The sequence below is a fragment of the Meles meles genome, chromosome 7 (genome assembly GCF_922984935.1).
Source record: "Meles meles chromosome 7, mMelMel3.1 paternal haplotype, whole genome shotgun sequence".
Classification (NCBI taxonomy): Eukaryota; Metazoa; Chordata; class Mammalia; order Carnivora; family Mustelidae; genus Meles; species Meles meles.
The window spans coordinates 80,282,501-80,310,355 of record NC_060072.1 but is presented as its reverse complement, the minus strand read 5'-3'; the positions used below and the strand labels follow the sequence as shown (position 1 = coordinate 80,310,355).

Here is a 27,855-nt window from a genome sequence, read left to right as displayed (position 1 = left end):
CTTGATCCTGGGACTCTGGGATCATGACCTGAGCTGAAGGCAGATGCTAGATGACTGAGCCACCCAAGCACCCCGAAAAATGCAGTTGATTCTATTTTAAATTCATAAGATGAGTCTAATTGGAAACTGAATTTGCTATAATAAAAATTGGAAATTTTTAGTTCTTAGTGACATCTTTTATTCTAGCTTCTACCAAAAGGATGAAATATTTGGATTATTGCACCTTATCTGTTTTATTAATCCAAACATGTAGAACCTTTGCACCAGGTACTTGTTGACTCTCAGGTAATAGTAGTTAATTAGGAATCTAGAAGAGGTGACTAGAGGAGACCCTTTTGGTATTTATTTCTGTATTACAGTTAGAAATGGAGGTCTGTAAAGTGTCCCTGTCTGTGTGAATGAGTCATTTAAAAACAAATGCAGCAATTAGTATTTTTTAAAACTCAGACTTATTTTAAAGAGCATATGATTTTTTCCAAGACAGTTTGTATCTTTAAATTAAGTAGGAATCTAGCAAAAATCTTGACATGCGAAGTCAACCTTTACTAAATGTAAACATCTCATAATGAGTGAAATGTAACATTTTCATTAGAATTACATTTTCAACTTGTTTTTGTTGAATGATAAGTTTATACCCTGTTTTATCCTATTTACTTTTATTTATTTAGTATTTAATTTTTTTAAATTAACATATAATGTATTATTTGTTTCAGGGGTACAGGTCTGTATCCTCCTTACTTTTAAAACAAAGGAAAAGCTGGGGCACCTGTTGGACTCTTGGTTTCAGCTCAGGTCCTGATCTCAGGGTTGTGAGATTGAGCCCCATGGTGGGCTCTGAGCTCAGTGCAGAGTCTGCTTAAGACTTTCTATCCCTCTTCCTCTGACTACCCATGCTGTACTTGCACTCTTTCTTTCTCAAATAAATATTTAAACAAAGGAAAAGCTATACATTATCTTTGATTTGTTTCCATTGAATTAAGAATCATAAAAACCTTATTTTTTTGATGGGAGTAGATGATTATTTAGCAACATAATGGTAAGAGGGAGGAGTATTACTGAAACATATCTGTAGCTTCAACAGGAACTAGTGTTTGAAGTCATCATTTCTGTAGTACATTAAAGTAAACATGTACCTGATCATTATGTATTGAGTTAAAGGTAATAGAATATTTTCATGTGAACTTGAAGATGAAATTCTTCTGAGGAGACCTTTTTTTTCTTTTTGTTAGAAGTCAGTTGTGGTTTTGTTGTTGTTTTTAATGACAGGACCATTTTAGGCAGTTATTTAAAAAGCATAACAGTTAATCAAAAGTATGGCTGTACTACTTTGTACAAGTTATTTAAATTAAAATCTGTTGTTATTATTTATCAGTGGCCTGGCATACATTTATATGTGTGTGTGCTTGGTTTCTTAGAGGTGACAAATGGCTATTTTAAAGACTTATTGAGTGATAAAAGGGAATTGTATTGATGTTTTTTATCTGAAGTCTCATAATTTCTTAGTTCACTGTGGCCTCTATACCAAAACTTGTTGAATGTTAATGACAGTGCTAGTTAAGAAATGGCAGATTTTGATCAACTAATTATCCTGGTACTAATATTAAAAAGTGGTGGTGGTGTTTCAGTGAAATGGAATAGTCTAATAGCTGATATTTTTGTATATTAAAATACAGCTGCCATTATAGTGGGAATTTAAAAACGAAACCATTCAAATCATATTTTCTTTTATTTCTCTTTCTGATCGTGCCAGATGTTTCTCTTGACATTGTAGTTAGCAGATTGTTTTTGTGTTTACTTTGGGGCATGCAAGTGCAGTTATCTGGTGAATTTACACCCCTTTCCTCTGTAGTTCTGCGTGTATTAATAATCTCAAATAAAATTAATCTTCTTATTCTGCTAGAGAAGAAAAAGCTGGATCACTTACCAGTAACTGGAGTTCTCCTATTGGGTAATCTCCACAGATCCACATTCTTTGAAGTTATTGTGAATGCCTCGAGGACCAAGGAACCGTTGAAATTTCCAATTTCAGGAAGGTAAGCAAGTGCACTGAAGCATGTCTCTAGCATCTCCCAAATCCCCTCCCCCCAACTTTCTTACATATACGTCTGTACTGCATGCCCCCTCAGTTCCAGTGGATGCCCATCAGGAAGATTCTCATGCTGGACAGAAGGGCAAGAGAGGTGGATCTGTGAGGGAAAAGACCCAATAGGATAACTCAAGTTACTGGTGAGTAATCTAGTTTTCACAAACTTGAGATTTTTTTTCTCACATTTCTTCTCTTTAGAAGGAGTTTAATTACAAAGAAGAAAGGTGTTTGAGATAGCTTCATTTTGTTAATTTGATGTAGATTATGGAATTTATTGTATGGATGATAAATACCTAGTTCTTAATGGGTGTATGAATAAGTGTGACAGGAGTATCATTTGCATAATAGCTATTTATAAAAATTATATGTCTCTTACCTTTTGGTAAATAGTGTAATATTCAAAGTAACTTAAGGAGCCATATGTCGAATTATTTTATAAATTCCTTTATTTGTGATGTTGCTTTTATATGAAGTAAATACTTACACTGTAAAATTTATGCTTCTGCCAAATTTGGCCAAAGTCTTTTGGAGTATTACTGAACAAGAAAAAGTAATTTTATATTAATTGACTAGCACTTCTTCCTGATATGCTTTTCAGTGTCCTTTTAACTTCATTATAGGTATATTTGGGAAATAATTCAGGCTGTGTTACAGTTCTGTTTACCACTTCCTTGTTCATAGGTAGTTCATAATAGGTGGACTTATTAATGTGATGGGTGGCACAGTTGGTTCATTGTGAGTCTGTTCTTTCACAAGTACCAGACAATTTATTGAACTGGCGTATAAATGTTAGAATTGGACAGAATTCCTTGCTTCTGATTTCTCTCTCTCTCACTTACTCTGCTTTGTTACCAGTTTATCCTTTCTAAAAGAGCACTTTTAACCCATAAAGAGCCAGTAGTGGTGCTTTGCTCAAGTTGTTTTATAAAATTTTCATCCATTTGCTGTGTACTTAAGGCCTCTCATAATCTAATCCCATCCCATTTATCCAGCTTTTAGTTCTTCACTTTGAAACTTTTTTTTGGTCTTACTTGTTTACTTGTTCTATTTATACTTTGGGGCTTGTGCCTTGCCATTGTAAAAAAATGACTTTTTTTTTTATAAGATAAAAAAAAGCCTTTTTATTTTACTCTTCTATACTCTGGGTTTGAGATTAGTCCTATCCCTTACACAATTCCTTTTGTGCTAGCATCTCTCTGTGACCTCTATTTCCTCAGTGGAAAAATGAGATTGCTATGAGGATTGAGTAATTTGTGGAATGTACTTAGAACAATGCCTAGTAGCACATAGTAAACACTCTTGTTAACTATTATTTGAATGTGGGTGGAACATTGCTGTGAATATGGATATAATTTTCGTCTCTGTGACACAGTGTAGCCTTTAAGTATTAACTGTGGGTGCTATTACTATTTCTTTGATATGAAACTCTTAAGATGATTTGTATGATCATGGAGAACAAGGATAGGATTTTAATTGTTTTTAATTTTATTTAGTTCCTAACATCAGTGAGTGGGATTAAAGTATACCCATTAAAAAATGGTGTTTCATGTAGTTGACAGAAAAAACTTAGTTTTTCAGGAATATATTTACCAGTTTCCTCATTTATAAAACAGGGTCATTTGGCTTATCAGTCTTATTTGTATTGCCAGTTTTTCTTCAGAACAACAGTTTTTCCCTTTGAAAATGGAATAGTGAAATTATAATTGTTTAGTGCAATATAAATTTCTTCTATGGGATGTTAAAATAGAATGTAAAGTTTTGAGAGAGTTAACTAGTTTGGCTGCACTTTAAGACTTTGTGTAGTGTTAGAAAACAAACTGGGAGTTCAGTGTACTTGATTTTTGAGGTTCAAATATCTTAGAAGATTATTGCTTGATTTTCAGAAATGTTTGGGTTTAAGAATACCTGTCTGAAGAAGCAGTAGATGAAATCTAATTTCAGGTTGCTGAAGAGAGGGAATGACAGATTGAGTGTCACTTTTAAATAGTCACCAGAGAACCAATTCAGGTCCAATTAGAGAAGCCAAAGTAAAGGACATTTAGGTGACTTAAGCGCTTGTTTTGAATTTCCTTCTGCACACCCAGTTTCATTGTTTCTTTGGTATGATAGTGCTGTAGTATATTAAGAATATCCTTATTCTTTAGAGATACATGCTGAAAATTTTAAAAGGAAATATGGGTTCAGAAAAAAAGTATGGGTATTTGGGTGTGTTGTGTATATGTGTATGTAGAGAGAAACACAGAGATAAAGCAAATGTGGCAAATGTTAATAATTTTGAATCTAGGTGAAGGATATATAGGGTATACATTATACTTTCAGCTTTTCTGTGGTTTGGTATTTTTCAAAAGTTAAGAAAGTATTTTAAAAAGAACTGTATTGTGCTTCAATTTCTCTAATTCTAAAATGGGAATAATAGAACTTGTTCTTTCTATGCCTTGATATAGGTAGGCACAGCGGGCATACCTTTGGTAGAATAGTACTCGAGAACTTTTAAGAAGTTTTTTTTTTTTTTTTTGACATTAAAGAAGAGTTTTGTAGCAGACAACTTTCAAAGTACATTTCACATAAAAGCATGTTAGCTTAAAATATATCCCTTTTTCTTATTCAGAGAATATTGCATTATAATTGAACAAGAGCAGTCAAGAAACAATAAATATGTAGAAATACATGAAGTAATTGAAATAGAAAAATACAGCTTGTTATAAAATAACTCCATAAATAGACAGAAAAGGAGATTAGACCTAGCTGAAGAGAGAAGTTGTTAATTTCAGGATAAAACTGGTAACTCTTACAGGACACCTAGAGCAAGATAAAGAGATGAAAAGAATGGGAAAAAAATTGCTAAGCCACCTCATAAGTTGGTTGAAAAGCTCCAGGGTAGGTCTGATTAGGGTTCCAGAACAGGGAATACAGAGAATGGTGGAGAAGCAGTATTGAAGAAAAAAATGACTAAGCATTTTCAAGAGTTTTTTTAAAAACTGGAAATAGTTGAAATTAGAACTGAATCATAACAAAAGCATGTATCAGGGGTGCCTGGGTGGCTCAGTGGGTTAAGCCTCTGCCTTCAGCTCAGATCATGATTTCAGGGTCCTGGGATTGAGCCGCACATTGGGCTCTCTGCTCAGGAGGGAGCCTACTTCCCTCACTCTCTCTCTGCCTACTTGTGGTCTCTTCTCTTTTTTCTCTGCCAAATAAATAAATAAAATCTTAAAAAAAAAAAAAAAGCATTGTATCAGAACTTAAAGAGTACAGGAAGAGTGGTGTGTAAGGGTGAATTTATACCCTTAAATGCGTGTATTGGGTTGAAAGAAAATAAATGAGCCAGATATTCGACTCAAAAACTAAAAAAAAAAAAAAAAAAGAAAGAAAAGGAGAAAGTAAAAGCTAAGAAAGAATGGAGAAAATAAAAAGAGAATTTGGTAAATTAGAAAATAATCAACAATAAAAACAGTAGCAATCTTTATTCAAATCAGAGCTGGTTCTTTTTAGTTGACTAAGTTCTGGACATCCTTCTCAAAAAACATGATGCAAATAATAAAATTTAAAATGAGATATGACTGAAAACACAATTATAAGTTTAAAAATCACAAGAAATCACATATATAAATATATATATTACACACATATGTATACGCACATACACATACATGTTATGTGTGTGTGTATTTATATATATACATATATATATATATATATATATATTTTTTTTTTTTTTAAACCAGGTGAACTGGATTGTTTTCTAGGGGGAAAAAAATCATTCCAAAATTGTCAAGAAAAAATCTAAAGAAATTTAAACTCCATTAAAAAAAATTGATGTAAATTGTAGTAAATTTTTCCAAAAGGAATAGGTTTTTAAAAATAACAACTTTAGGGGTGCCTGGGTGGCTCAGTCAGTTACGCATCCAAGTCTTGATCTCAATTCAAGTCTTGATCACAGGGTTGTGAGTTTAGACCCTATGTTGGGCTCCACGCAGTGTGTGGAGCCTATTTAAAAAAAAATAATAAAAATAAAAATGGGGGATACCTGGGTGGCTCAGTCAGTTAAATGTCTGCCTTCGGGTCAGGTCATGATCCCAGGGTCCGGGGATCGAGCCCTGCGTCGGGCTCCTTGCTAGGTGGGAAGCCTACTTCTCCCTCTCCCACTTCCCCTGTTTGTGTTCCATCTCTGGCTGTCTCTGTCAAATAAATTAAAAAAAATATTATTTTTAATTAAAAATAAAATAGAAACTTTTTGAGCTATAATTCACAAATCCTATCATTTATCCATTTACAATGTACAGTTCAGTGGTTTTTAGTCTTTTTCTGCAGCCATTACTCTGATGTTTTAGAATATTTTCTCACCCCAAAAAGAAACTGCTATACCTGTTAGCAGTCAGTTCCAATTCTTCTCAAACCCTCCAGACTTAGGCAGCCACTGATTTATTCTGTTTCTGTAGATTTGTCTACTCTATACATTCTATATAAATGGAATTATTCAATATGTGGCCTTTTGTGACTCACTTCTTTCACTTATTGTAATGTTTTTTAAGGTCCAGCCATGTCCTACCCTATATCAGTGCACTTTATTCCTTTTATGGCCAAATAATATTTCATTCTGTGCATGTACCACATTTTGATGATCCTTTCATCAGTTGATGGATATTTGGATTTTTCTGCATTTTTTTGCCTATTGTGAATAGCTGCTGTCACATTTATGTACAAATTTTTGTGTGGACATACATTTTCATTTCTCTTGGGTATATACCTAGGAGTGAAATTACTAGGTCATATGTAACTATGTTAAACCTTTTGAGGAACTGCCAGACTGTTTTCCAAAGTGACTGCCATTTTACTTTCCCACCAGCAGCATATGAGTGTTCTAATTTTCTACATGCTCACCAACACTTTCTTTATCTTTTTTATTTTATCCATCCTCAGTGTGTGAAGTGGTATCAGAGGAATAATTTTAATTGTGATATTTATAATCCTTTTTCAAATATACTTTGTGACCCAGATAATAGAAAAAGAGGGAAAACTATCCTGCCGTTTATCAGACAAGTATACTCTGGAAACCTAAAACTGGAAAGAATATACAAGGGAAAGTATATTCAATCTCATGTATGAACAGAGACATAAAAATTTTAATTAGGATAAGAATGTAAGGATAGTTCAGTATTTGAAAATTATATCCATGTAACTTACAATATTTAGGGGAACAATCTTTTTTTTTTTTTTTTTGTATTTATTTTTTTGACAGAGGGAGAGAGAACAGCAGGGGGAGCAGTAGGAAAAGCAGATGCCCCATCAATTACGGAGTCTGACATGGGGCTTGATCCCTGAGATCATGATCTGAGCTGAAGGCAGGTGTTTCACTGACTGAGCCACGCTGGCGCCTCAGGGGAACAATCTTGAAAGATTTAGTGAAAGTTTATGATAAAACTCAATGCCCATTAATGTTTTGGGGAAAAAAACCCTTAAACCATGACAAGTGAACTTTATGCTTTCTATAAAGTCTGTCTTTTAAACTGCCTTTCAAACAGCAACATTATGCTTAATAGTGAAACCTTAGAAACAATTCCGTTAAAGTCAAGAATCAGACAAATATGTCTTTACTAATAAAGAAAAAAAAGAACTAAAATGCAAAAGGATAGGAAAAGAGGAAAAATGAGATGAATATATCCCAAGAAAAATTTTTAAAAAACACTGTATTAATAAGAGAATACAGTGTCACTAGATACAAGATCAAGATTCAAATTGACAGTAGCCAGTTAGAAAATAAAAAATTTCTCCTAGGGGCACCTGGATGGCTTAGTGGGTTAAGCATCTGCCTTCAGCTCAGGTCATGATCTCAGGGTCCTGGGATCGAGCCCCGCATTGGGCTCTCTGCTCGGCGGGGAGCCTGCTTCCTCCTTTTTCTACCTCTCTGCCTACTTGTGATCTGTCTGTCAAATAAATAAAAATAAATAAATAAAATAAAATAAAAAATCTTTCCTATACAGCGAATTCTATAAACTACCCGAAGTGTTATTGAAGGACATAAAATTAGACCAGTAAAGGCAGAATATACTATATTTATGTTAAGTATAAACATGGTTTAAAAAATTACTTCTCGGGCGCCTGGGTGGCTCAGTGGGTTGAGCCGCTGCCTTCGGCTCAGGTCATGATCCCAGGGTGCTGGGATCGAGTCCCGCATCGGGCTCTCTGCTCAGCAGGGAGCCTGCTTCCCTCCCTCTCTCTCTCTGCCTGCCTCTCTATCTACTTGTGATCTCTCTCTGTCTAATAAATGAATAAAATCTTTAAAAAAAAATTACTTCTCTGTGATTTATTATATATATATAATTTCAAACAAAAATCCCAATAGTATTTTTTTTTAAAGATTTGATTTATTTGTTCAACAGCGAGAGAGGGAACACAATCAAGGGAAGTGGGAGAGGGAAAAGCAGATTACCCGCTGAGCAAGGAACCTGGTACGGGGCTCGATCCCAGGACCCCAGGATCACAACCTGAGCCGAAGGCAGACACTTATTGACTGATCCACCCAGGCCACCCTTCCCCAGTAGTTTGTTCTTTCTTCTTTCTTCTTCTTTTTTTTTTTTTTTTAAATAAAATGACCTTCATATACAAAAGTTAAGCCACAATAACCAAGACAGTTCTGCAAGAAGAACAGTGAGGAGGGACTTGCACCATTGTTTAGCAAGACTAATTTTAAAAACTTAAAGTATTTAGAATATAGTACGGCATAGTGATGAAAAAGAATCAACTGCTGAACACAACATGGCATGAATCTCCCATACTTAATGTTGAGGAAAAGAAATGAGAAACAAAGTATTACATAATGGAGCGCCTGGGTGGCTCAGTGGGTTTAAAGCCTCTGCCTTCGGCTCAGGTCATGATCCCGGGGTCCTGGGATCGAGCCTGGGATCGAACCCCGAATCGGACTCTCTGCTCGGCGGGGAGCCTACGTCCCCCTCTCTCTGCCTGGCTCTCTTCCTCCTTGTGATTTCTGTCAGATAAATAAAACAAAATCTTTAAAAAAAATTACATTTTGTATGATCTCATTTATAAGAAGTTCAGAAACAGCTAATCTGTGGTATTAGAGATCAGAATAGTGATTATCTTGGAAACATGGTTCTAATTTGGAGGGAGCATTCTGGAGCATAAGAAATGTTAATATATTGATCTAGGTTGGATCACATTGGGGTATACATTATTTAAAAATCAAACTGTACACTTTATGTAAATTAAACCTCAGTAATAAAAGTAAAATATAAACTTACGGTAGTTAAAGTAGTATAACCTTAATACAGGAAAATACATATTAATAGAGAGTTCAGAAATGGATCCATACATATTTGAGAAGTTGGTAAGAGCTAGAGATGACATTTTCTATCAGCTGGGAAAGAGTGGACTGTTGAATAGGTTTTCTTTGTGGGGGGAATACTAGGTCTCTACTTCAAATGATATGCAGAAGTCAGTTCCATTTGAATTTTACACTAAGTGTAAACAACTGTTTTATAAAGAGCAAAGTATAGAAGAGTATGTGTCTTTAGGATGTGTGAAGTGTTCTTTAACAGGTCAAGAAAAGAAGATAAGGACATTAAGGATAAAGGATTTGACTACCTCAGAAAGAAAAACTTAGGTTTACTAAAATAGCATCATAAACCAAACTAAAATGTGCGTGGCACAACTGAGAGATAGGTATAAGGTCTGTAATACCCAGTGGATTCGTGTCCAGAATATATAAAGAGGAAAATAATAAGACAGATGATACAGATGCAGAGAAAATGAACAATGGATATTAAGGCAGTTCACAACAGAGGAAAGGAAATTGGAATGCCTAATGAACCGAAAAGATGCTTAGTCTCATTTGCAGGGAAATGCAATTAAAAACTTATGAGCCATTAGTTTTTACCCATTAGCTCAAAATCGGGTAAGTGTTACACAGTTTAAAGGTGCATATCCTAGTATCCAGAAATTACTGTTCAAGGTATTATTAGTCTAGAGAAATTTGCACATTTGCCCAGGGAGATTTGTACAGGGATATTCATTTGGAAAAAAAATCTAAATGTCTGCCAATAGGCATGGATGAATAAAATATAAAATAGTTATATAACAGAGAATTACCAAGTCTATGTTTAGATTTTTATCATGGGTGACTTTTTATACTTTAAGAAAAAAAAATTACATTGTTTATGCCCAGGAATTGTTTTAAGCATTTATAAACAATTATTTTAGTCCTCATAAGAACTCAAAAATAGGTACAGTTTTCATCTCCACTTTTTTTTCTTTTTAAAGATTTTATTTATTTATTTGACAGAGATTACAAGTAGACAGAGAGGCAGGCAGAGAGAGAGGAAGGGAAGCAGGCTCCCCGCCAAGCAGAGAGCCCAATGTGGGGCTTGAACCCAGGACCCTGGGATCATGACCTGAGCCGAAGGCAGAGGCTTTAACCCACTGAGCCACCCAGGTGCCCCTTATCTCCATTTTATATACGGGAATACTGAAGCATACAGAGGCAAAAAACTTACCTACTTTCAAAGGTGGTGAATGGCAAAGTGGAGATTGAAAGTTAGGATTTGAATCTCAGTTGCCTGGCCCCAGAGTCCATTATGCCATGCTGCCTTTCGATGTGTTTAGTTAAATAAGGAGAATGCTCAGAAATGATGTAAAGTCAAAGTAGAATGATGTGTACAATGTGATCTTATTTACACCAAATTCATGAGGTGGTTACCTCTGGATGGGGTTGGTAAGGGAGGGAGATCTAATGATAATGGTGAAAGCAAGCTTTATGGAACTACATGTTTTTCCTTAAAGAACATGTATAAAATAGCTTTTAAACACCTATGGTTAATGTATATATAAGCTTATTTTTATAAAAAGAAAAACTGGAAGGATTGATCTGTCTTAATCCGCATTTATTCTTGATATTTGTTTATTGTAGAGGAAGAAGCAGTAGCCCTAGCAGAGTGACTGTGATTTAGTTCAGTTCTAAGATAGTAGCACATGAGCACCAGTCACTGAGTTGGGTGCTAAGAATAGGGTAGGTTTCGTCCTGTCTCTTTAAGGAGTTTAAAGTTTTATAGGAAGGAGATAAATAACTGTAATTCAATATGTTATATATAGATCTGTTTTCTTCTTTGTTTCTCCATCCCCTCTCCCCCACCATTTCCTCCAAATACAAATAGGAGAAGGGGGAAGCATCCTCATTTGGGGCATGGGAAACAGGCAGTGAAATGTCACTGGCAATTCTACATCCTGTTCTTTTACAAAACTACCAGAGAGTAAGCTTACGGTCAGAGATTTAGCTTGTTCACCATTGTATCTCCAAAACTTAGTATAGTCCTTGCACTTAATTGAATAACTGGTTTGCTTCCCTCTCAGTTAACTAGCACTTAAACCCAAATTTCTCCTTAGCCATGTGGGATGTTTTCCATTGGTTCTGTTTCTTCCACTAATTACCAGAATCTATGGCAGTTTGACTAAGAATAGCGTCTGAAGCCTTAAATTGATGCCAAAGAACTTTGACTTGAGAAATATTTTAATCTGTGGGAAATTTTGGCTTTTTAAAATCCATTTTATTTTCATTGTGCTGAGTCCAGTAAATTTTTTTTGAAAACTAGCAGTCTTCTAATATTGGGATAGTACAATTGTTTTCCTGTATTCTCTGTCTTTGGGTCAGTGCTGTCTTGTACAACTATTTATGTTCTATTTCTTATTTGTGAAATTCTTAATTTCCTAAAACCACATTCTCCTCAAGTTTCCAGATGGATCATGGACTGTTTCCAGATGGTATTAGTGTTTATGGTATGAAAAAATCCTAGTGTCTTTTAAAATCTCTCATGATACCTCATAAAAAATGGTTACTGTTGTTTCCTTTCAGCCTAATGAGAGGTGTGTTTTCCTTGCTAGCAAATTGGAGTCAGTGTTAGGTGAGAATATTTCCCAAAAGAGCAAATGTGAATACATTAAAAACTGCTGAGAATGGGTAAATTTGAATAAATCATAGTGAAAGATGTTTATTTTACTTTGTAAATTTAACAGTTGGATTATAACTGAGACAATCATAAAACAAGGCATGTTAGTTACTATGCTGGATGGATTTAGTTAAACTATTGGTTAGATCCTGTTCCTTGTGTACATAGTGCTGCTTTCTTACTATATAACCCTTTTGCCAGAGATAACATGAAGAGAGCCTGGTTACCATTTGGTGGAACAAGCCTGCTGGCTCAAGCCTCTGCCCAGAAATTTGATTCAGTCTCTTTTCTGGACAGTCTGGTAAGCTCTCATTGTTCTTCATGTTAAAATCATCTTATTCAGGATGTACCCAAGAGAAACTTAACACTAAAGGAGGAGACAATATTAAATTCAATGAAAATGTTAAAATAGTTACATTAATTGAAAACTTCACATTAAACATGACTAATTTTTAATAACACTGTCCAATAGAAATATAGCAACAAAAGGGAGCCATATATGTAATTTAAAAATTTCTCATGGCCAAATTAAAAAAGTGAAATGTAACAGATGAAATTAATTTTAATACTATATTTAACCCAATATATCTAAAAAATTATCCTTTCAAATCATTAGTGAGATATTTTATGATCTTTTTTTTTATACTGAGTCTTTGAACTCTGGTCTGTATTTTATATTTATAGCACATCTCAATTTGGGCTAGCATGTTTCAAGTGCTTAATACCCATATGTGGCTTCTGTATTATATAGTGTAGACTTCGAACATCTGAAAAAACATTTGGTTTTGTATATTTATCCTTCTGTTACTTCTCACTAAAGGTGCTTTGAGTTTCTTTTTTATTACTTTACCTGTTTGTGGGTGCTCAACTTTACTGTTGAGCATTGGTAACCTGAAACCTACTATCCATTCCTATGTTTGACAGAACATTTAGGTCTAACTATAGTATTCCCTGATACCTAGGTCTACTTAATTTCTTCATATCTATTTTTAAGGATTTTATTTATTTGAGAGAGGGAGCAAGAGTGAGTGGGGGTAGGGGAGGAAGAAGAAGGGGGGGAAAGAATCTCAAGAAGACTCCGTGCTGAGCATGGAGCCTGATGTGGGTCTTGATCCCACGACTCTGAGATCATAACGTGAGCTGAAACCAAGACTTGGATGCTTAACCAACCGATTGAGCCATCCAGGCACCCCATACTTTCCTATAATCTTCCTATAAAAAGCTCCTGCTTTTTCTCAGAATATCAGATTCAGACCTTGTACGTAGGCTACTCCAGGTGGGATTATACATTATTGCCCTTGTCATCTCCCCAGCAGGATAACAAACCTCTTCTTTCTTCATTTAAAGTTATTGTTCTGAACCAGAAGTATTCCTTATATGATGACTTTTTTTTTAAGAAGGAGGAAGTCCAACATCTTTATGGGGATTGGGTGTCCATTCTCTAAGATACTGATCGCTTGAAGATTTCCAAACAAATCAGTTTTTCTTTGTTTCTTCCCTAGTAGATACTATGAGAATGAACATGTTGCAAAATAAAAGAATATCTAAGGTATAACACATATGACTTGATATTTTGATATCCTCTTGATTTCACCTTTCCTAGATGAGGGACATTTATAAGGATTATTCTCAGCAAATGAATTTATGACCTCTGATAGTGATTATCTCTGTGTCCCAGTACCAGCAGAAGAATCTTCTATATTTCATTTCAAACAGTGCTCTTGAATGGGATTATTTGAACTCTGAATATATAAATGCCCAGATACTGGGGTTTCTTGGGCTACCTGCTTTATAGTCTTAATTGTTATTTAACTTTCATACCTCTTTGGAATTTCCAGTATTTCTCAGCCTACCTCTTTTGTTACTTTATCTCCCTTCTAGCAGAATCTCGATCCCATTGTTTCCTTTCCAGCCCTGCTATGCAGGCATACCCATTATTGTTGGTAGGTATTGCCAAGCGCAGTGAACAGAGCATTTGTTAATAAGGTAGAGTTTTTTAGGAAGTGTGGTAGGGTATGGTGTGGAATTAGCATTGGAGGGCCTGGTCTGTTGTTAAAGTGAAGCATAGAATATTCTCATTCTCCCATCCACGTGACCATTTATCCTGTTTAATTTCATTGCCTCTACGTAGGTGAAAGCTGATAGTTGCTAATTGTGGTCACTGGTATGTTGGGCACGTTTTTGTGTTAGAGGCCATTATAACCAGTGAACACTAGGCAGCATGTAGTAGCAACCAACTATGAACAAACTAAAGACTGGCAGAAGAGAGTTCTAGGATTAGAGCAAGGAAACACTGGATTTGTTTTCTTCTTTTCTTTCCTGTGATTGGATAGTTTGTCCTATTTACTGCTGTGACGCTAATATTCAAAAGATTCAGGTTTAGCTTCATCTCCGAGTACTTAATGAGACTGTGAAGTGCCAGGTACTTTGTTAGCAGTGACCAAGTTGGACATGTGCATTCTCAAGCAGTGGTTACTTGTTATTCCCCTTTCAGTGTCCAGGAGCTCGCTCTCTACTGCCTTCAGGTCCAGGTCAGAGGCCTCAGCTTAGTTTTTGAGTTTCTGTAGTAGAAACTAGAAACTGTGACCAATTGTACCAGTTTGATTCTTAGTTTTGTTTGGTCCCCTCAGTGTTGGTCTACATCATGTTTCAAAGAAATTGAATTGCCTCTATTAAAAGTTCAGGAAATTTTTCTTGATTTTAAAAATTTCCTGCTTTTTATTTATTTGTTTGTTTGCTTAAAGATTTTTTTATTTTGTTTTGTTTTGTTTTTGTTGTTGTTGTTACTAGTTGGAAGGTCTAGCAACCCTGAGCCTTGTTGTTCATTGCAGCAGTTTAACCCATTTAGAGGGGACTTTGGCTCTCCATAGTTCTCATCACTCCCTGGTTGTCTCCTGGGTGTTGGTTTTACCTGGCCCTCCTCACTCATTTTTATTAATTATCTAGTCTCTGTAGTTAATTGAGTTTGTAACTCCTGTCCTATGTAATCTCATATCTCACTACTCTAAACTTTCTTTTCTTTGATACGAACTTTTTAGTATGGCCAAGAGACATCCTTAGGTAAAGCGTATAGTCCTTAACAAGGCTTACAAATCTTTTCATGGCTTGATTCATGTTTATTTCTTTAGCCCTAGCTCTAACCATTCATCCCAGTAATGTTATGCCTCAGGCGTATCCACCATCCCCCTACGAGTGATGTGCTGTATTGTGTTTCTAGCCTTAGACACACTCTAATCTCAAATACTATGTTGTCTTTCCTCTCACCTCTATCCCCACTTCTTACCAGCTCCCACCCCAAGTTTGGTTAATTCCTGTTAATTTCATGTCTTAGTTTAGATGTCACATTGCTTCAGAAAACCTTCCCTGTTCCCATGGGATCTGCCTCGGTATTTATCCTATGTATTTCCATAACTGCCTGCATTTAACCCAGTCTTAGCACTTGCCAAGTGTTTTTGGTATTCTGCTTTCCAGACCTGCTCTAGACATTTTTATTTTTAAAGATTTTATTTATTTATTTGACAGAGAGAGATCACAAGTAGGCAGAGAGGGAAGCAGTGGGGGTGGGGAAGCAGGCTCCCTGCTGAGCAGAGAGCCTGATGCGGGGCTTGATCCCAGGACCCTGAGATCACTACCTGAGCTGAAGGCAGAGGCTTTAACCCACTGAGCCACCCAGGCGCCCCTGCTCTAGACATTTTTAAGAGGATGTCTTTATCACTTTTGATTCCCAAGGCCTGTCATAGAATTGGTATATAGTAAATATTTCTTTAATGGCTTCTTTCTCTAAGTTCTTTTAATAATTTCTGAGTCTTTGCTTATGGAATTTCTATTGTATGGAATATTCTTTTTATTCTTCCAACTCTTGTTCATCCTCTAAGCTTCAACTAGGTGGGGGGAGGCTAACCTAAGCGTTTTTTTGTTTGTTTGTTTGAGGACTAATTTCAGTATCTACTTATCTTTCACTTCTTTTTTTTTTTTTTAAGATTTTATTTATTTGACAGAGATCACAAGTAGGCAGAGAGGCAGGCAGAGGTGGCGGGGGTTGGGTGGGGAGCAGGCTCCCTGCCCAGCAGAGAGCCTGATGTGGGGCTCGATCCCAGAACCCTGGGATCATGACCTGAGCCACCCAGGTGCCCCTTATCTTTCACTTCTTTAGGTTCTGGGAATACTTTTAAAAAATGTCTCATTTTAGCACTTGACATGGTTTCATGTACATTACTTTAAGTTATATTTAATGTACAGTATCATTCTTAAGGTGTTATTTGCCATTAACTTGTGCTTATTAGTAGATTGCTAGCTAAAATAATTTAGTGATTAGATTCAGTTAATGAGCCAAAGTGCTACTATCTTAAATAATCTCCCTTGTGTATTGAGAACTCTGACATCTAGCCAGAAGTTTTATATCTCTACCTAAATTTATTCTTCCATTTTATATCTCTACCTAAATTTCTTTTCCCACTTTTCCCATAATAACAGTGCATGTATCTTAATTGCTTGGTTATTTTTTCCGTTTTCTCACACTGAATTGTAAACGAAGGGTTGAAACCATGTCTGCCTTGTTATAACCACTTATTGGCCTATCTTAACTACTGGAGTTGAGAAGATCTTGATATTCACCGTGTGCATGTTTAAGATGTGACTATAAGACAGTGTTTTCAATAAGTTAGGCATGAACATTTCTTGTTTTTTTGCATGATGATTATTAGGCAATTATTTAGGTGACTCTACTTTGTGTCTTTTAGGAATTTCACACTTCATATGTACAAAATTGAACTTAGAGTTCTCTTCCCTAATTCTCCTTCCCTTGATGACACACACTGTCTCCACTCTCTCTCTACTTCTTTCTCTCTTACCTTCTACTTCCTGCTGTTCATCTACAAATCCACATGCTGAACCTCCAGAATATATTTAGAATCCCACCTCTCTCACCCTCAACTGTTGCCGCCCTGTTTTAGGCTACCATCATCTCCTACTTGCCTATTATAATAAGTTCCTAATTGGTTGCTGTGATTATAGTGTGCTTTCCTGTGGTCTGTTGTCTAAATAGCAGCCAGGTAGTTTTTGTTTATTTTATTTTTTTAGTTTCCAAAACTCATTTAAATTTGATCCTCGCAAACCCCTTAGAATCACTATTATCATGGTAATTATTATTATTGCAATTATTTTACCAAGAAAGCAGAGTCCATGCAGGTTAAGTGACTTAAATGAGAACAGAAGCCATTCATTAGTAGAGCCAAAATTTAATTATAGATCTTCATGTCTCAGAGTTTTGCCTTGTGGTCCACAAATTCTAAATGTGATGACTTGAGAATCCATAAGGACGTTACCTTAAAGTCTCCCCTAGGCAGTTTTACAAAGGGATATGTCACTCATACTATTTATAGTCACTTTTTTTTTTTTTTAAGATTTTGTTTATTTGAGAAAGAGTGAGCACAAGGTGGGGAGGAAGAGGCAGGCTCCCCGCTGATCAGGGAGTCTGATGTGGGGCTCAATCCCAGGACCCTGGGGACATGACCTGCGCCAAAGGCAGATGCTTAACCAACTGAGTCACCTAAGTGCCCCTAGAGTCACTTCATAAGAGTGGTTTTAAGATCACAGTTAAATTAAGCAGAAGGTACAGAGATTTTCCATACACCTCTTGCCCCCACAGTTGCTAAGTGCTCCCCCCATTATTATCTTTCCCCACCAGAGTGGTACATTTGTTACAAATGATAAACCTATACTGGTGCGTCATTATCCCGCAAAGTCCATTGTTTATATTTGGGTTCACTCTTGGTGTTGTGCATTCTGTGAGTTTAGACAAGTATATCATGACAGGTATCCACCATTATAGTGTCATACAGGATAGTTTTACTGTCCTAAAAATCTTTTTTTTTTTTTTTAAAGATTTTATTTATTTATTTGACAGAGAGGGATCACAAGTAGGCAGAGGGAGAGAGAGATGGGGAAGTAGGCCCCCTGCTACGCAGAGAGCCCAATGCGGGACTCGATCCCAGGACCCTGAGATCATGACCTGAGCCGAAGGCAGAGGCTTAATCCACTGAGCCACCCAGGTGCCCCTGTCCTAAAAATCTTTGATGCTCTGGCTGCTCATCTCTTTTGTCCCAATCCTTAGCAACCCCTGATCTTTTTACTGTCTGTAGTTTTGTCTTTTCCAGAATGTCATATAATTGGAATTATATAGTATGTAACCTTTTCAGACTGGCTTCTTTCACTTAAGCAATATCCATTTAAAGTTTATCCATGTCTTTTGATGGCTGATAGCTTATTTCTTTTTAGTACTGAATAATATTCCATTGTCTGGATGTACCAGATTTTATGTGTCCATTCACCTTTTAACAAGTTTTGATAATTATGAATAAAGCTGCTATAAACATCCATATACAGGTTTTTCTGTGGCCATATCAGCTTTTTTGGGTAAATACCAAGAAGTATGATTGCTGGATTATATGGTAAAAGTATGTTTAGTTTTGCAAGAAACTGCCAAAGTATCTTCCAAAGTGGCTGTTCCTTTTTGCATTCCCACCAGCAATGAATAAGAGTTTCTATTGCTCTACATCCTTTCCAGCATTTGGTATGGACAGTATTCTGGAATTGGACTATTCTAAATGGACAGCAAGATAAATTTTATTTTTACTTTAGTCAGGTCATGTTATTCTCTTTTTCAGAACCTTCCCATTCTACTTCAAATAATATTCTATGTTCTTTCCATTTTTTCAAAGGAATGCCTTACATGATCTGGTCCTTTGGATTTCTTCAAACTACTTTTACCATTTCCTCTCTCATTCATTGCAGTTGAGACATTTTGGCCATCTTAGTGTTCTTCAAATATGCCAGCCTTCTGCCATAGGGCCTTTGCAATTGGTCTTGCCTTTGCTGGGATTGTTCATATCTAGATACTTCCATCGCTTACTCTATGACTTCATTTAGGACTCTGCTTAAATAACCTTATTGGAGGTGCTACTTTGATTTCCCTGTAGAAAAAATATCATTTCTGGGTGCCTGGGTGGCTCAGTTGGTTGAGGGACTGCCTTCAGCTCAGGTCATGATCCTGGAGTTGCCAGATAGAGTCCTGCATCAGTCTCTCTGCTCAGCAGAGGGTCTGCCTCTTCCTCTGACCTTCCCCCTCTCATGCTCTCTCTCTCACTCTCTCTCTCAAATAAACTCTTTTAAAAACAAGAAAGAAAAATAGCATTTCTGTGTAGTTCTCTTTTCTCATACCCTGCTTAATTTTTCTGCTACTACCTAAGAATATTTCATGTGCATGTGTGTGTACATGCATATATTTGCACATAATTGTGTGTGTGTGTGTGTGTATAAGATGTATATGTTTGCCCATCTTTACTAGAATGTATGTATGCTCCATGAGGGGATATTTCTATACATCTGTAGATAGGACGTGGTATATAAATGGTGTCTAGTAAATGTTGAGTGAGTGACTGTATTATACTAAAAAATGTTTTAGCGTTACTGATTTAGAATACTATGGTAGGACACAATCATATACGTAAGGAAGGCTTAGTTTTGTTTTATTTCACAACTTGTAAGCTTTGTGACGCTAAGGATTTTCTTCTTTTGCTGTATTCTCATGTGTAGAATGTTGCCTGGTGGCAATATCTATAATATTTATTGACTCAATGAGTTTATGTAAAGGAACAACGATGTCTTTATTATGGAAAAACCAATTATATTGTATGTGCAAGTAATTTTTTTTTTTTAACATGTGCAAGTAATCTTGAGTAGAACTAGAAGTAGACTATGTAACTCCAAAGTTGGTAGAAAGGGGAGAGGAAGAGTGATAATACTACCCTGATTAAAATCTTTTGGATCCATTTACATCTGTCGTTTGCTAGCTACTCCAAGCCACCATCGTCTCTGGTCTGAGCTACTGTAATAGTGTACTACTTGATCTCTCCAATTCCAAATATATCCTGCTTTAGTTCATTCTCTACATAACAGTTTTAAAATGGAAATATGATGGAAATCACTTTTCTTCTGAAAATATTCCTCTACTGTTAGAATAAAATTCAGGTTCTTTAACTTGGCCCATTTTTAGAGCTAGTGTGGCCTGCCTCCCTTCTGACGTTATGCAGTTCTTCCTCCTCATGACTGCATGATGTCATGCAGTATTCTCCAGTGTCACAAACTCTCAGCTACTATCACCCATTAAGTTCTTTGCTGCCCTTGGACACTCACAGCTTACTTTTTGCCTCATAGAATCTTTCTCCCAGTCTTTCATTGGAGTAACTCCTTTGTATTATTTAAATCTGAGCATGTCAGATCTTGTGCGCAGTTTTCCTTGAAAGCCTTATCTACACTCATTCCTGTTACAGTTGCTCATGGTGTTGGAGTGGGCAGGGAAGAACAATGCCAGTTTGTAATTAAATAGTTAGCTAACTTTTTTGTTTGCCATTGTATTCCTAACACTAAGCATGGTGCTTGGTGCATAGTAGGTCCTCAGTAAATATTTGTTTAATATATGAAATAACTGTATAACAAAAGATGGAAAACAAAAAAAAAAAGAGCATGGAAACAAAGATCCCCAGAAAACATAAAAAGAAGACCATATGTGCTTATTAAAACAGTAAATACCCATGACATAAGCCCAGCAATATTAAGCAAGACTCAGATTAGGTGAAATACAAAACCCAACTATACAGTGGATATTAGAAACACATCTAGAACAAAATTACTAAGAAGGCTGGAAGTAAACTGATAGTCAAACCAAGATAATAGGCAAACATAAGAAATTAATCAGTGATGGTATTGCTAGACAGAGTTGAATTAAAAACAATAAACATCAGGGGTGCCTGAGTGGCTCAGTTGGTTGAGTAACTGCCTTCAGCTCAGGTCATGATCCCAGGTTCCTGTGATTGAGCCCCAAGGCAGGCTCCCTGCTCAGCAAGGAGTCTGCTTCTCTGTCTTCCCCCAACTCCCCTGCTCATGGCCCCCCACAAATAAATAAATAAATAAAAATCTTGGGGGGGGGGAAGCAGTGTAAGAAAGAAAAGAGGTACCTCGTAATCGTCAAGGATATATATAGTTACCAGTAAAAAGAGAACCATTAATCTTTATAGTTTAAAGATGAAGCACTGAAATATATAAAGTGAAAACTGAATCCGAGGAGGAAAAAAAAAAAATACAGCAGTAATGGGAGACTTTCAGTCCTTGCCACATCAAAGAGATAAAAAATAAGATATAGATAGTCTGAATCATATAATCAATAAATCTGATACAGTAAGCATACTCTCACTGTAAAAAGAAAGAACACCTTTTTAATTTCCCAGGAACATTGAAAAATAAGTACTGGAAAGAAAACTGGAAAAAAAAGTAGAAATATTATCAACCACATATTCTACAATGAAATTTTAAATTTTTAAGATTTTATTTAGTTGACAGAGCACATGCAGAGAGGAGCAACAGGCAGAGGGAGAGTGAGAAGCCGTTTCCCCACTGAGCAGGGAGCCCAGTGCAGGACTTGATCCCATGATCCTCGGATCATGACCTGAGCCGAAGGCAGATGCTTAACCAACTGAGCCACCTATGTACCCCATACAATGAAATTTTAAGTTAATAACAAAAGCAGACTCAGAAACCAAACCACAAAACCTTCTCAAACCTCAAAGCAAAAACCTCAGACACTTGAATTAAAAATGTAAAAATAATCTCCAAAAATTGTCTTAGGTCAGGGTCTAAAAGATACTGCAAACTGGCAAATTTAATCTATCTAGAAAATAATTACAATGAAAATTAAACACATAAATAATATATGGGACACAGGAAAAATTATTTCTAAAAATGTCATTACTAAAATATTGAGTTAAAATAATGAGTTAATATTCAACTAAATTTAATAAAAGAACAAAATAGGGGTGCCTGGGTGGCTCAGTTGGTTAAGTGACTGCCTTCAGCTCAGGTCATGATCCTGGAGTCCCGGGATGGAGTCCTGCATTGGGCTCCCTGCTCGGCAGGGAGTCTGCTTTTCCCTCTGACCCTCCCTCTTCTCATGCTCTCTCTCTCATTCTGTCTCTCTCATATAAATAAAATGTAAAAAAGTAAAATTAAAAAAAGATAAATGTAAGGAAAGCTGAAAAAAGTAATCTTAAAAGATAAAGATAGCAAAAAAAAAAAAGATAAAGATAGCAAGTAATAAATTAGAAGGTAGTTAAGACAAAACCAAGAGCTGGTTTTTTGATAAAAATAAGACTAGCTAAGGGCATTCTTTTTTTTTTTTTTTTTTAAAGATTTATTTATTTGACAGATAGAGATTACAAGTAGGCAGAGAGGCAGGCAGAGAGAAAGAGAGGAGGAAGCAGGCTCCCAGCTAAGCAGAGAGCCCGATGCGGGGCTTGATCCCAGGACCCCGGGATCATGACCTGAGCTGAGGGCAGCGGCTTTAACCCGCTGAGCCACCCAGGCGCCCCAGCTAAGAGCATTCTTTTTAACAAAGGGAGTGAGTACAAAAATCAAATTAGAATTATGAAAAATAGAGCAACTATAGATATAAATAATACTAATAGAATGTTTGGCATAATAAATTAGAACATATTGGAAAAATACATTGTTTTCTAGGAAAATGCAGATAATCAGAATTGATCCAAGAAGAGACTGAAAACCTAAACCTGCCAGGATCAGATGGTTTTTCAAATGACTTCTTTCAAACCTTTATGGGACAGGTGATTTCACTCATATTAAACTGACCTCAAGGAAATAGAAAGAATTGAGTCTTCCCATTAAAATAAGATAATCTACCACAATCTAAAGTTGCTAAGATTAAACAGGTTAGTGCAAACACAATTCTTAGAACAATGCTGTGGCATATAGAAAGCACTCAATAAGTATTAGTGTCACAAAAATAGAGCAATAGAGCAGATGTGAAATTGATAACACCCAATAGAGATAATCACATAAAATAAAACTACAGATCAGTTTTATCTAAGAATATTGATGCAGAAATCCAATAGTACAAATAAAATATACTATATAATGATTAAGTAGAATTTATTACAGGACTGCAAAGATGTATTAGAATGCTCTTAATATAATTCAACATATTAGTTGATAAAGGAGGAAAAGCTATATGGTCATCTCAGTAGATTTTTTTATTTTTTTATTTTATTTTTATTTATTTGACAGAGAGAGATCACAAGTAGGCAGAGAGGCAGGCAGAGAGAGAGAGGGAAGCAGTCTCGCCGCTGAGCAGAGAGCCCGATGCGGGACCCGATCCCGGGACCCTGAGATCATGACCTGAGCTGAAGGCAGAGACTTAACCCACTGAGCCACCCAGGGCCCCATCTCAGTAGATCTTGAAATGCAGTTAATAAAATTGTACATTTATTCCTGAAAAGTCTTTAATAAAACCTTTACTATTAAAATATGTACCTCAAAACCATAGTCAGGATAGTAGCTCACAGAGATACATTAGAAATGAAGTGAAATTAATAGAAACAAAGCAAAAACATTCTCTTATCAGTAATATTTAACTTTGTTCTAGATATACTAAAAGTTATAGCAATTAAAGAATCATGATAAAGAAGTAATTCCCTAACCCTTTCAAAAACAACCAGTGCTTTGTGCTGGGCATTTAGTTAATGTGTGTTCACTGACTATTGTGCTTTTTTGAATTTTCACCCATTTTCCAGTAACTTCTATCCAACACAGTCTTAAAGTGTTCTGGGTTAGCTTATTTTAGCTTTTTTTTTTTTTTTAAGATTTGACTCATTTATTTGACACAGATTAGAAGTAGGCAGAGAGCCAGGCAGAGAGAGAGGGGGAAAGCAGGCTCCCTGTTGAGCAGAGAGCCCGATGCGGGGCTCGATCCCAGGACCCTGAGACCATGATCTAAGCCAAAGGCAGAGGCTTAACCCACTGAGCCATCCAGGCGCCCCAGTAGTTTTCACATTAAAAAAAAAAATCTCAAAGAATCTTGATTGGAACTCTAATTAGTAAAGCAAAAACAGAGCGGCTTTGTTTGCAGAGGGGTTAGGGAACTCTGATGGGTTCTGGGAGTACTTTATGCAGCTCTAAAAATGACAATTCTAAGGGCACCTGGCTGGCTCACTCGATAGAGTATGACTCTTAATCTCAGGGTGGTGAGTTCAAGCTCCGTGTTGGACATGTAGCCTACTTAAAAAAAAAAAAAAAAGTTAAAAAATAAATAAAAATTACAACTCTAGGGGCACCTGGGTGGCTCAGTCGTTAAGTATCTGGCTTCGGCTCAGGTCATGATCCCAGGGTCCTGGGATCGAGCCCCGCATCAGGCTCCCTGCTTGGTGGGAAGCCTGCTTCTCCCTCTTCCACTCCCCCTGCTTGTGTTCCCTCCCTCTCTCACTCTGTCTCTCTCTAAATAAATAAAATCTTAAAAAATTACAACTCTATTCTGCTTTATGCAGTTTTCTATGTTGCAGTTCTTTATAGTGATAGAAGACAATTGTTTTATAAAATATGGTCACCAATTTGATAAGATCTTCTTATTCTTGGCAACGTTCAATTCTTCTTTGGTTATGGTAGATATAAATTAGAAACAGCTTGGGATTGGGAATTGTGAATGTGATCACTTAATGTTGCCAAAAGCAGATCTATCAAGAAGTGGTAACTGGTAATGAGATAGGAGACCAGAGAATTACCAACTAGAACTAGATAGAATGTTCGAAACTGCCCTTTCAGATAAGGGGAGATGGCCAAAACATCTTAATGGCTATGTTGATGAGACATGTTGCGTGTAGTTCTGAATGGTGGCTCTTGAGTCATCATAACCTCAACATTGTGACCTATAGAAAGCATGGGCTGTTGAAGGTCAAATACTGCATGAACTCATATATATGTGGAGTCTAAAAAAGTTGAACTCAGAAGGAGAATAGAATAATGGCTGCTGAGGAGTGGAAGAACTGAGCAATGTTGGTCAAAAGACACAGTTTAAGTTACGCAGGATAAGTAGGTTCTGGGGAATCTAATGTACAGCGTGGTGACTATAGTTAATATTGTATACTCGAAATTTGCTAAAAGAGTAAATCTTTGGGGCACTTGGTGGCTCAGCCTTTGCCTTCGGCTCAGGTCATGATCTCAGGGTCCTGGGACCAAGCCCCACATCGGGCTCTCTGCTCAGCAGGGAGCCTGCTTCCCCTCCCTCCCGCCTGCCTCTCTGCCTACTTGTGTTCTCTCTCTCTGTCAAATAAATAAAATCTTTAAAAAAAAAAAGTAAATCTTAAATGTTCTCATCACCACCACCACAACAAAGTTGGTGGGTATGTTAATTAGTTTGATTATGATAACCATTTTACAATGTATTCATATATGAAAATATAACATTTTACACCTTATATACAATTTTTGTCAAATGCACCTTAATAAGGCTGAAAAAAAAATAAAGTATGAACTTTAGAATCTAGGAGACTGGGAGTTGAATATAACTTGGAATGTGATCCTGGCAGATTTCTTAAACATTTTGAGACTTAGTTTCCTCATCATGTGAAAAGGGATTTGAAATGAAATGAGTGAATGTAGAGCTTAGTTTGATTCTTGGCACACATAAGACACCCTTCATAGCTTTTATATGTTATACTGTTTACTAAAACGCTGAAGCACATAACAAATTTTAGGAACAAAATTTTAAAGATTTGGGTTTTTTAAATATATGTTTTAGTTAGCCAGAAAATCAATTTTATTTAAACACTTCATTTTCAGTTACTCATAACCAGAATCTTGCTGTATTTCACCTAATTGAAGTGTAATTAACATGTAATAAAATTGCATAGGTCTCATATTTTCAGTTTGGCTGAATCTGTGAATATTAATGTGATAGTATCTTTCATTTGTATCAAACTACTACTAGTGAATTGCTAAATATAGTTGATAACTGTTATAACTTAGTAAATTCTATGTTAAGCAAACTCTTTTATGGGGACACCTGGGGGGCTAAGTCAATTAAATGGCTGCCTTCTGCTCAGGTCGTAATCCCAGGGTCCTGGGAATCCAGTTCCCTGCTTGGTGGGGAGTCTTCTTCTCCCTCTGCCTACCACTCCCCTTGTTTGTGCACTCTCTCTGACAAATAAATAAAAATCTTAAAAAAACTCCACCAAACTCTTCTATGGAAACTTTATTCAAAAGTTCATTTCAAAGAACTGAGTTAATTTGTAGTCATTGTTGGTCTGTATTTACTCATTGGCAGTAGTTTTTTTATAAATTGGGTTTACTCGTGGCCTGTCCAACAAAAATTTCTGCACGTAGCTTCCATTTGTTAGTACATATTCTTTTTTTTTTTTAAGGATTTTATTTATTTATTTGACAGACAGATCACAAGCCTGCAGAGAAGCAGGCAGAGAGAGAGGAGGAAGCAGGCTCCCTGCCGAACAGAGAGCCCGATGTGGGGTCCTGGGAACATAACCTGAGCCGAAGGCAGAGGCTTTAACCCACTGAGCCACCCAGGCGCCCCTGTTAGTACATATTCTATGTGAGATTACAAAGGTAGTCTTTTCATACTTCTATTTTATTTATCTCATTTGGGGAACTTGCATACTTCTGTTCTTTTTTTCCGTTTTATTGAAGTATGATTGATACAAAGTGTTGCATTAGTTTCAGGCGTATAACATAGTGATTTCACAAATCTATATTTTATGTTCTCACCACAAGGGTAGCTACCGTCTATCACCATACAACCCTATTACAATACCCTTGACTGTATTCTCTGTATTATACCTTTCGTCTCCATGATTTATTTGTTCCACTACTGGAAGCCTATCCCTCCCACTCCCTTTCACCCACCTTGCCCACCCCTTCTCCCACTTCCCCTGAGAGTAGCTGGGAGTTCACTTGTGTTTGGTTGAGAAATACTGACAATAGAGGGACATTTGTCTTTCCTAAATTAGAACTCTGTTCATCAACAGAAATCCATCTCTTCTGTGGTCTTTTCCTCTCTTCTTCAGGTAAGCTTCTTTTTGTTGTTGTTTCTTTAAATTATCTTTTATTGTTAAACCTTAACTTCCCCCTTTTCAGTTATTTTGGAGTATGTCTTTATGACCTGTTCATTTGAAAGTAATTTAGTTCTGGAGTGGGTGGCTCAGTCAGTTAAGCATCTGCCTTTGGCTCAGGTCATGATCCCAGGGATCCTGGAATTGAGCCCCGCATCCATCTGGATTCCTGCCCAGCAGGGAGCCTTCTCGCCACTCATGCTTTCTGTCCGCTCTCAAATTAATAAATAAAATATTTTTAAAAAATGAAGTAATTTAGGGGTGCCTGGGTGGCTCAGTGGGTTAAAGCCTCTTTCTTCGGCTCAGGTCATGATCCCAGGGTCCTGGGATCAGACCCTGCATTGGACTCTCTGCTCGGCAGGGAGCCTGCTTCCTCCTCTCTCTCTGCTTGCCTCTCTGCCTACTTGTGATCTCTCTCTCTGTCAAATAAATAAATAAATAAAATCTTTAAAAAAATGAAGTAATTTAGTTCTCTACAAATCAAAGTTGTTCGCTTATTTGTGATATGATATGTTCACTTACTGTTTTGTGATATGATTTAACTGATTAGAGCTAAATCTGTCTTAGTGAATATACAAATGTTATTCAGAATACTGTTTTTATTCTAAAAAATATGGTATTAGATCATAAATTTCATATATAGCCATTGATCCAAATTTTAGAGAACTTTGTGAAGACTGAATTAAATCTGTTAGCAGATAAAGATAATAATCATTTGTTGGTTTATGACTCTTAATTGTGACAAATGTAATAATATGTAATATGCATATTACATACATACAAAATGTAATATGTAGAATAATCAAAAGGAAGACTGGCAGTGATTGGTATTATTAGGTATAATTCTTAAAAT

The 27,855-nt window shown here is 36.3% G+C and overlaps 1 protein-coding gene across 5 annotated transcripts in view; it reads left to right on the top strand.

Moving 5' to 3' along the window:
- YAF2 (YY1 associated factor 2) overlaps positions 1-27,855 on the top strand; it is an 83,149-nt gene that overhangs the window by 23,070 nt on the left and 32,224 nt on the right. The window contains exons 4-6 of one of the 5 annotated variants that reach the window (XR_006819638.1): positions 1,901-2,033; positions 2,127-2,226; positions 12,241-12,340. The exons of 3 other annotated variants lie outside the window; for them this stretch is intronic. Coding sequence is in view for 1 of the 2 variants with exons in the window: in XM_046012160.1 (XP_045868116.1) it covers positions 1,962-2,033 (72 nt within the window). In the remaining variant the exon portion in view is untranslated. The remainder of the gene's footprint in view (positions 1-1,900; positions 2,034-2,126; positions 2,227-12,240; positions 12,341-27,855) is intronic. One more of the 5 variants, XM_046012160.1, reaches the window with a different exon arrangement.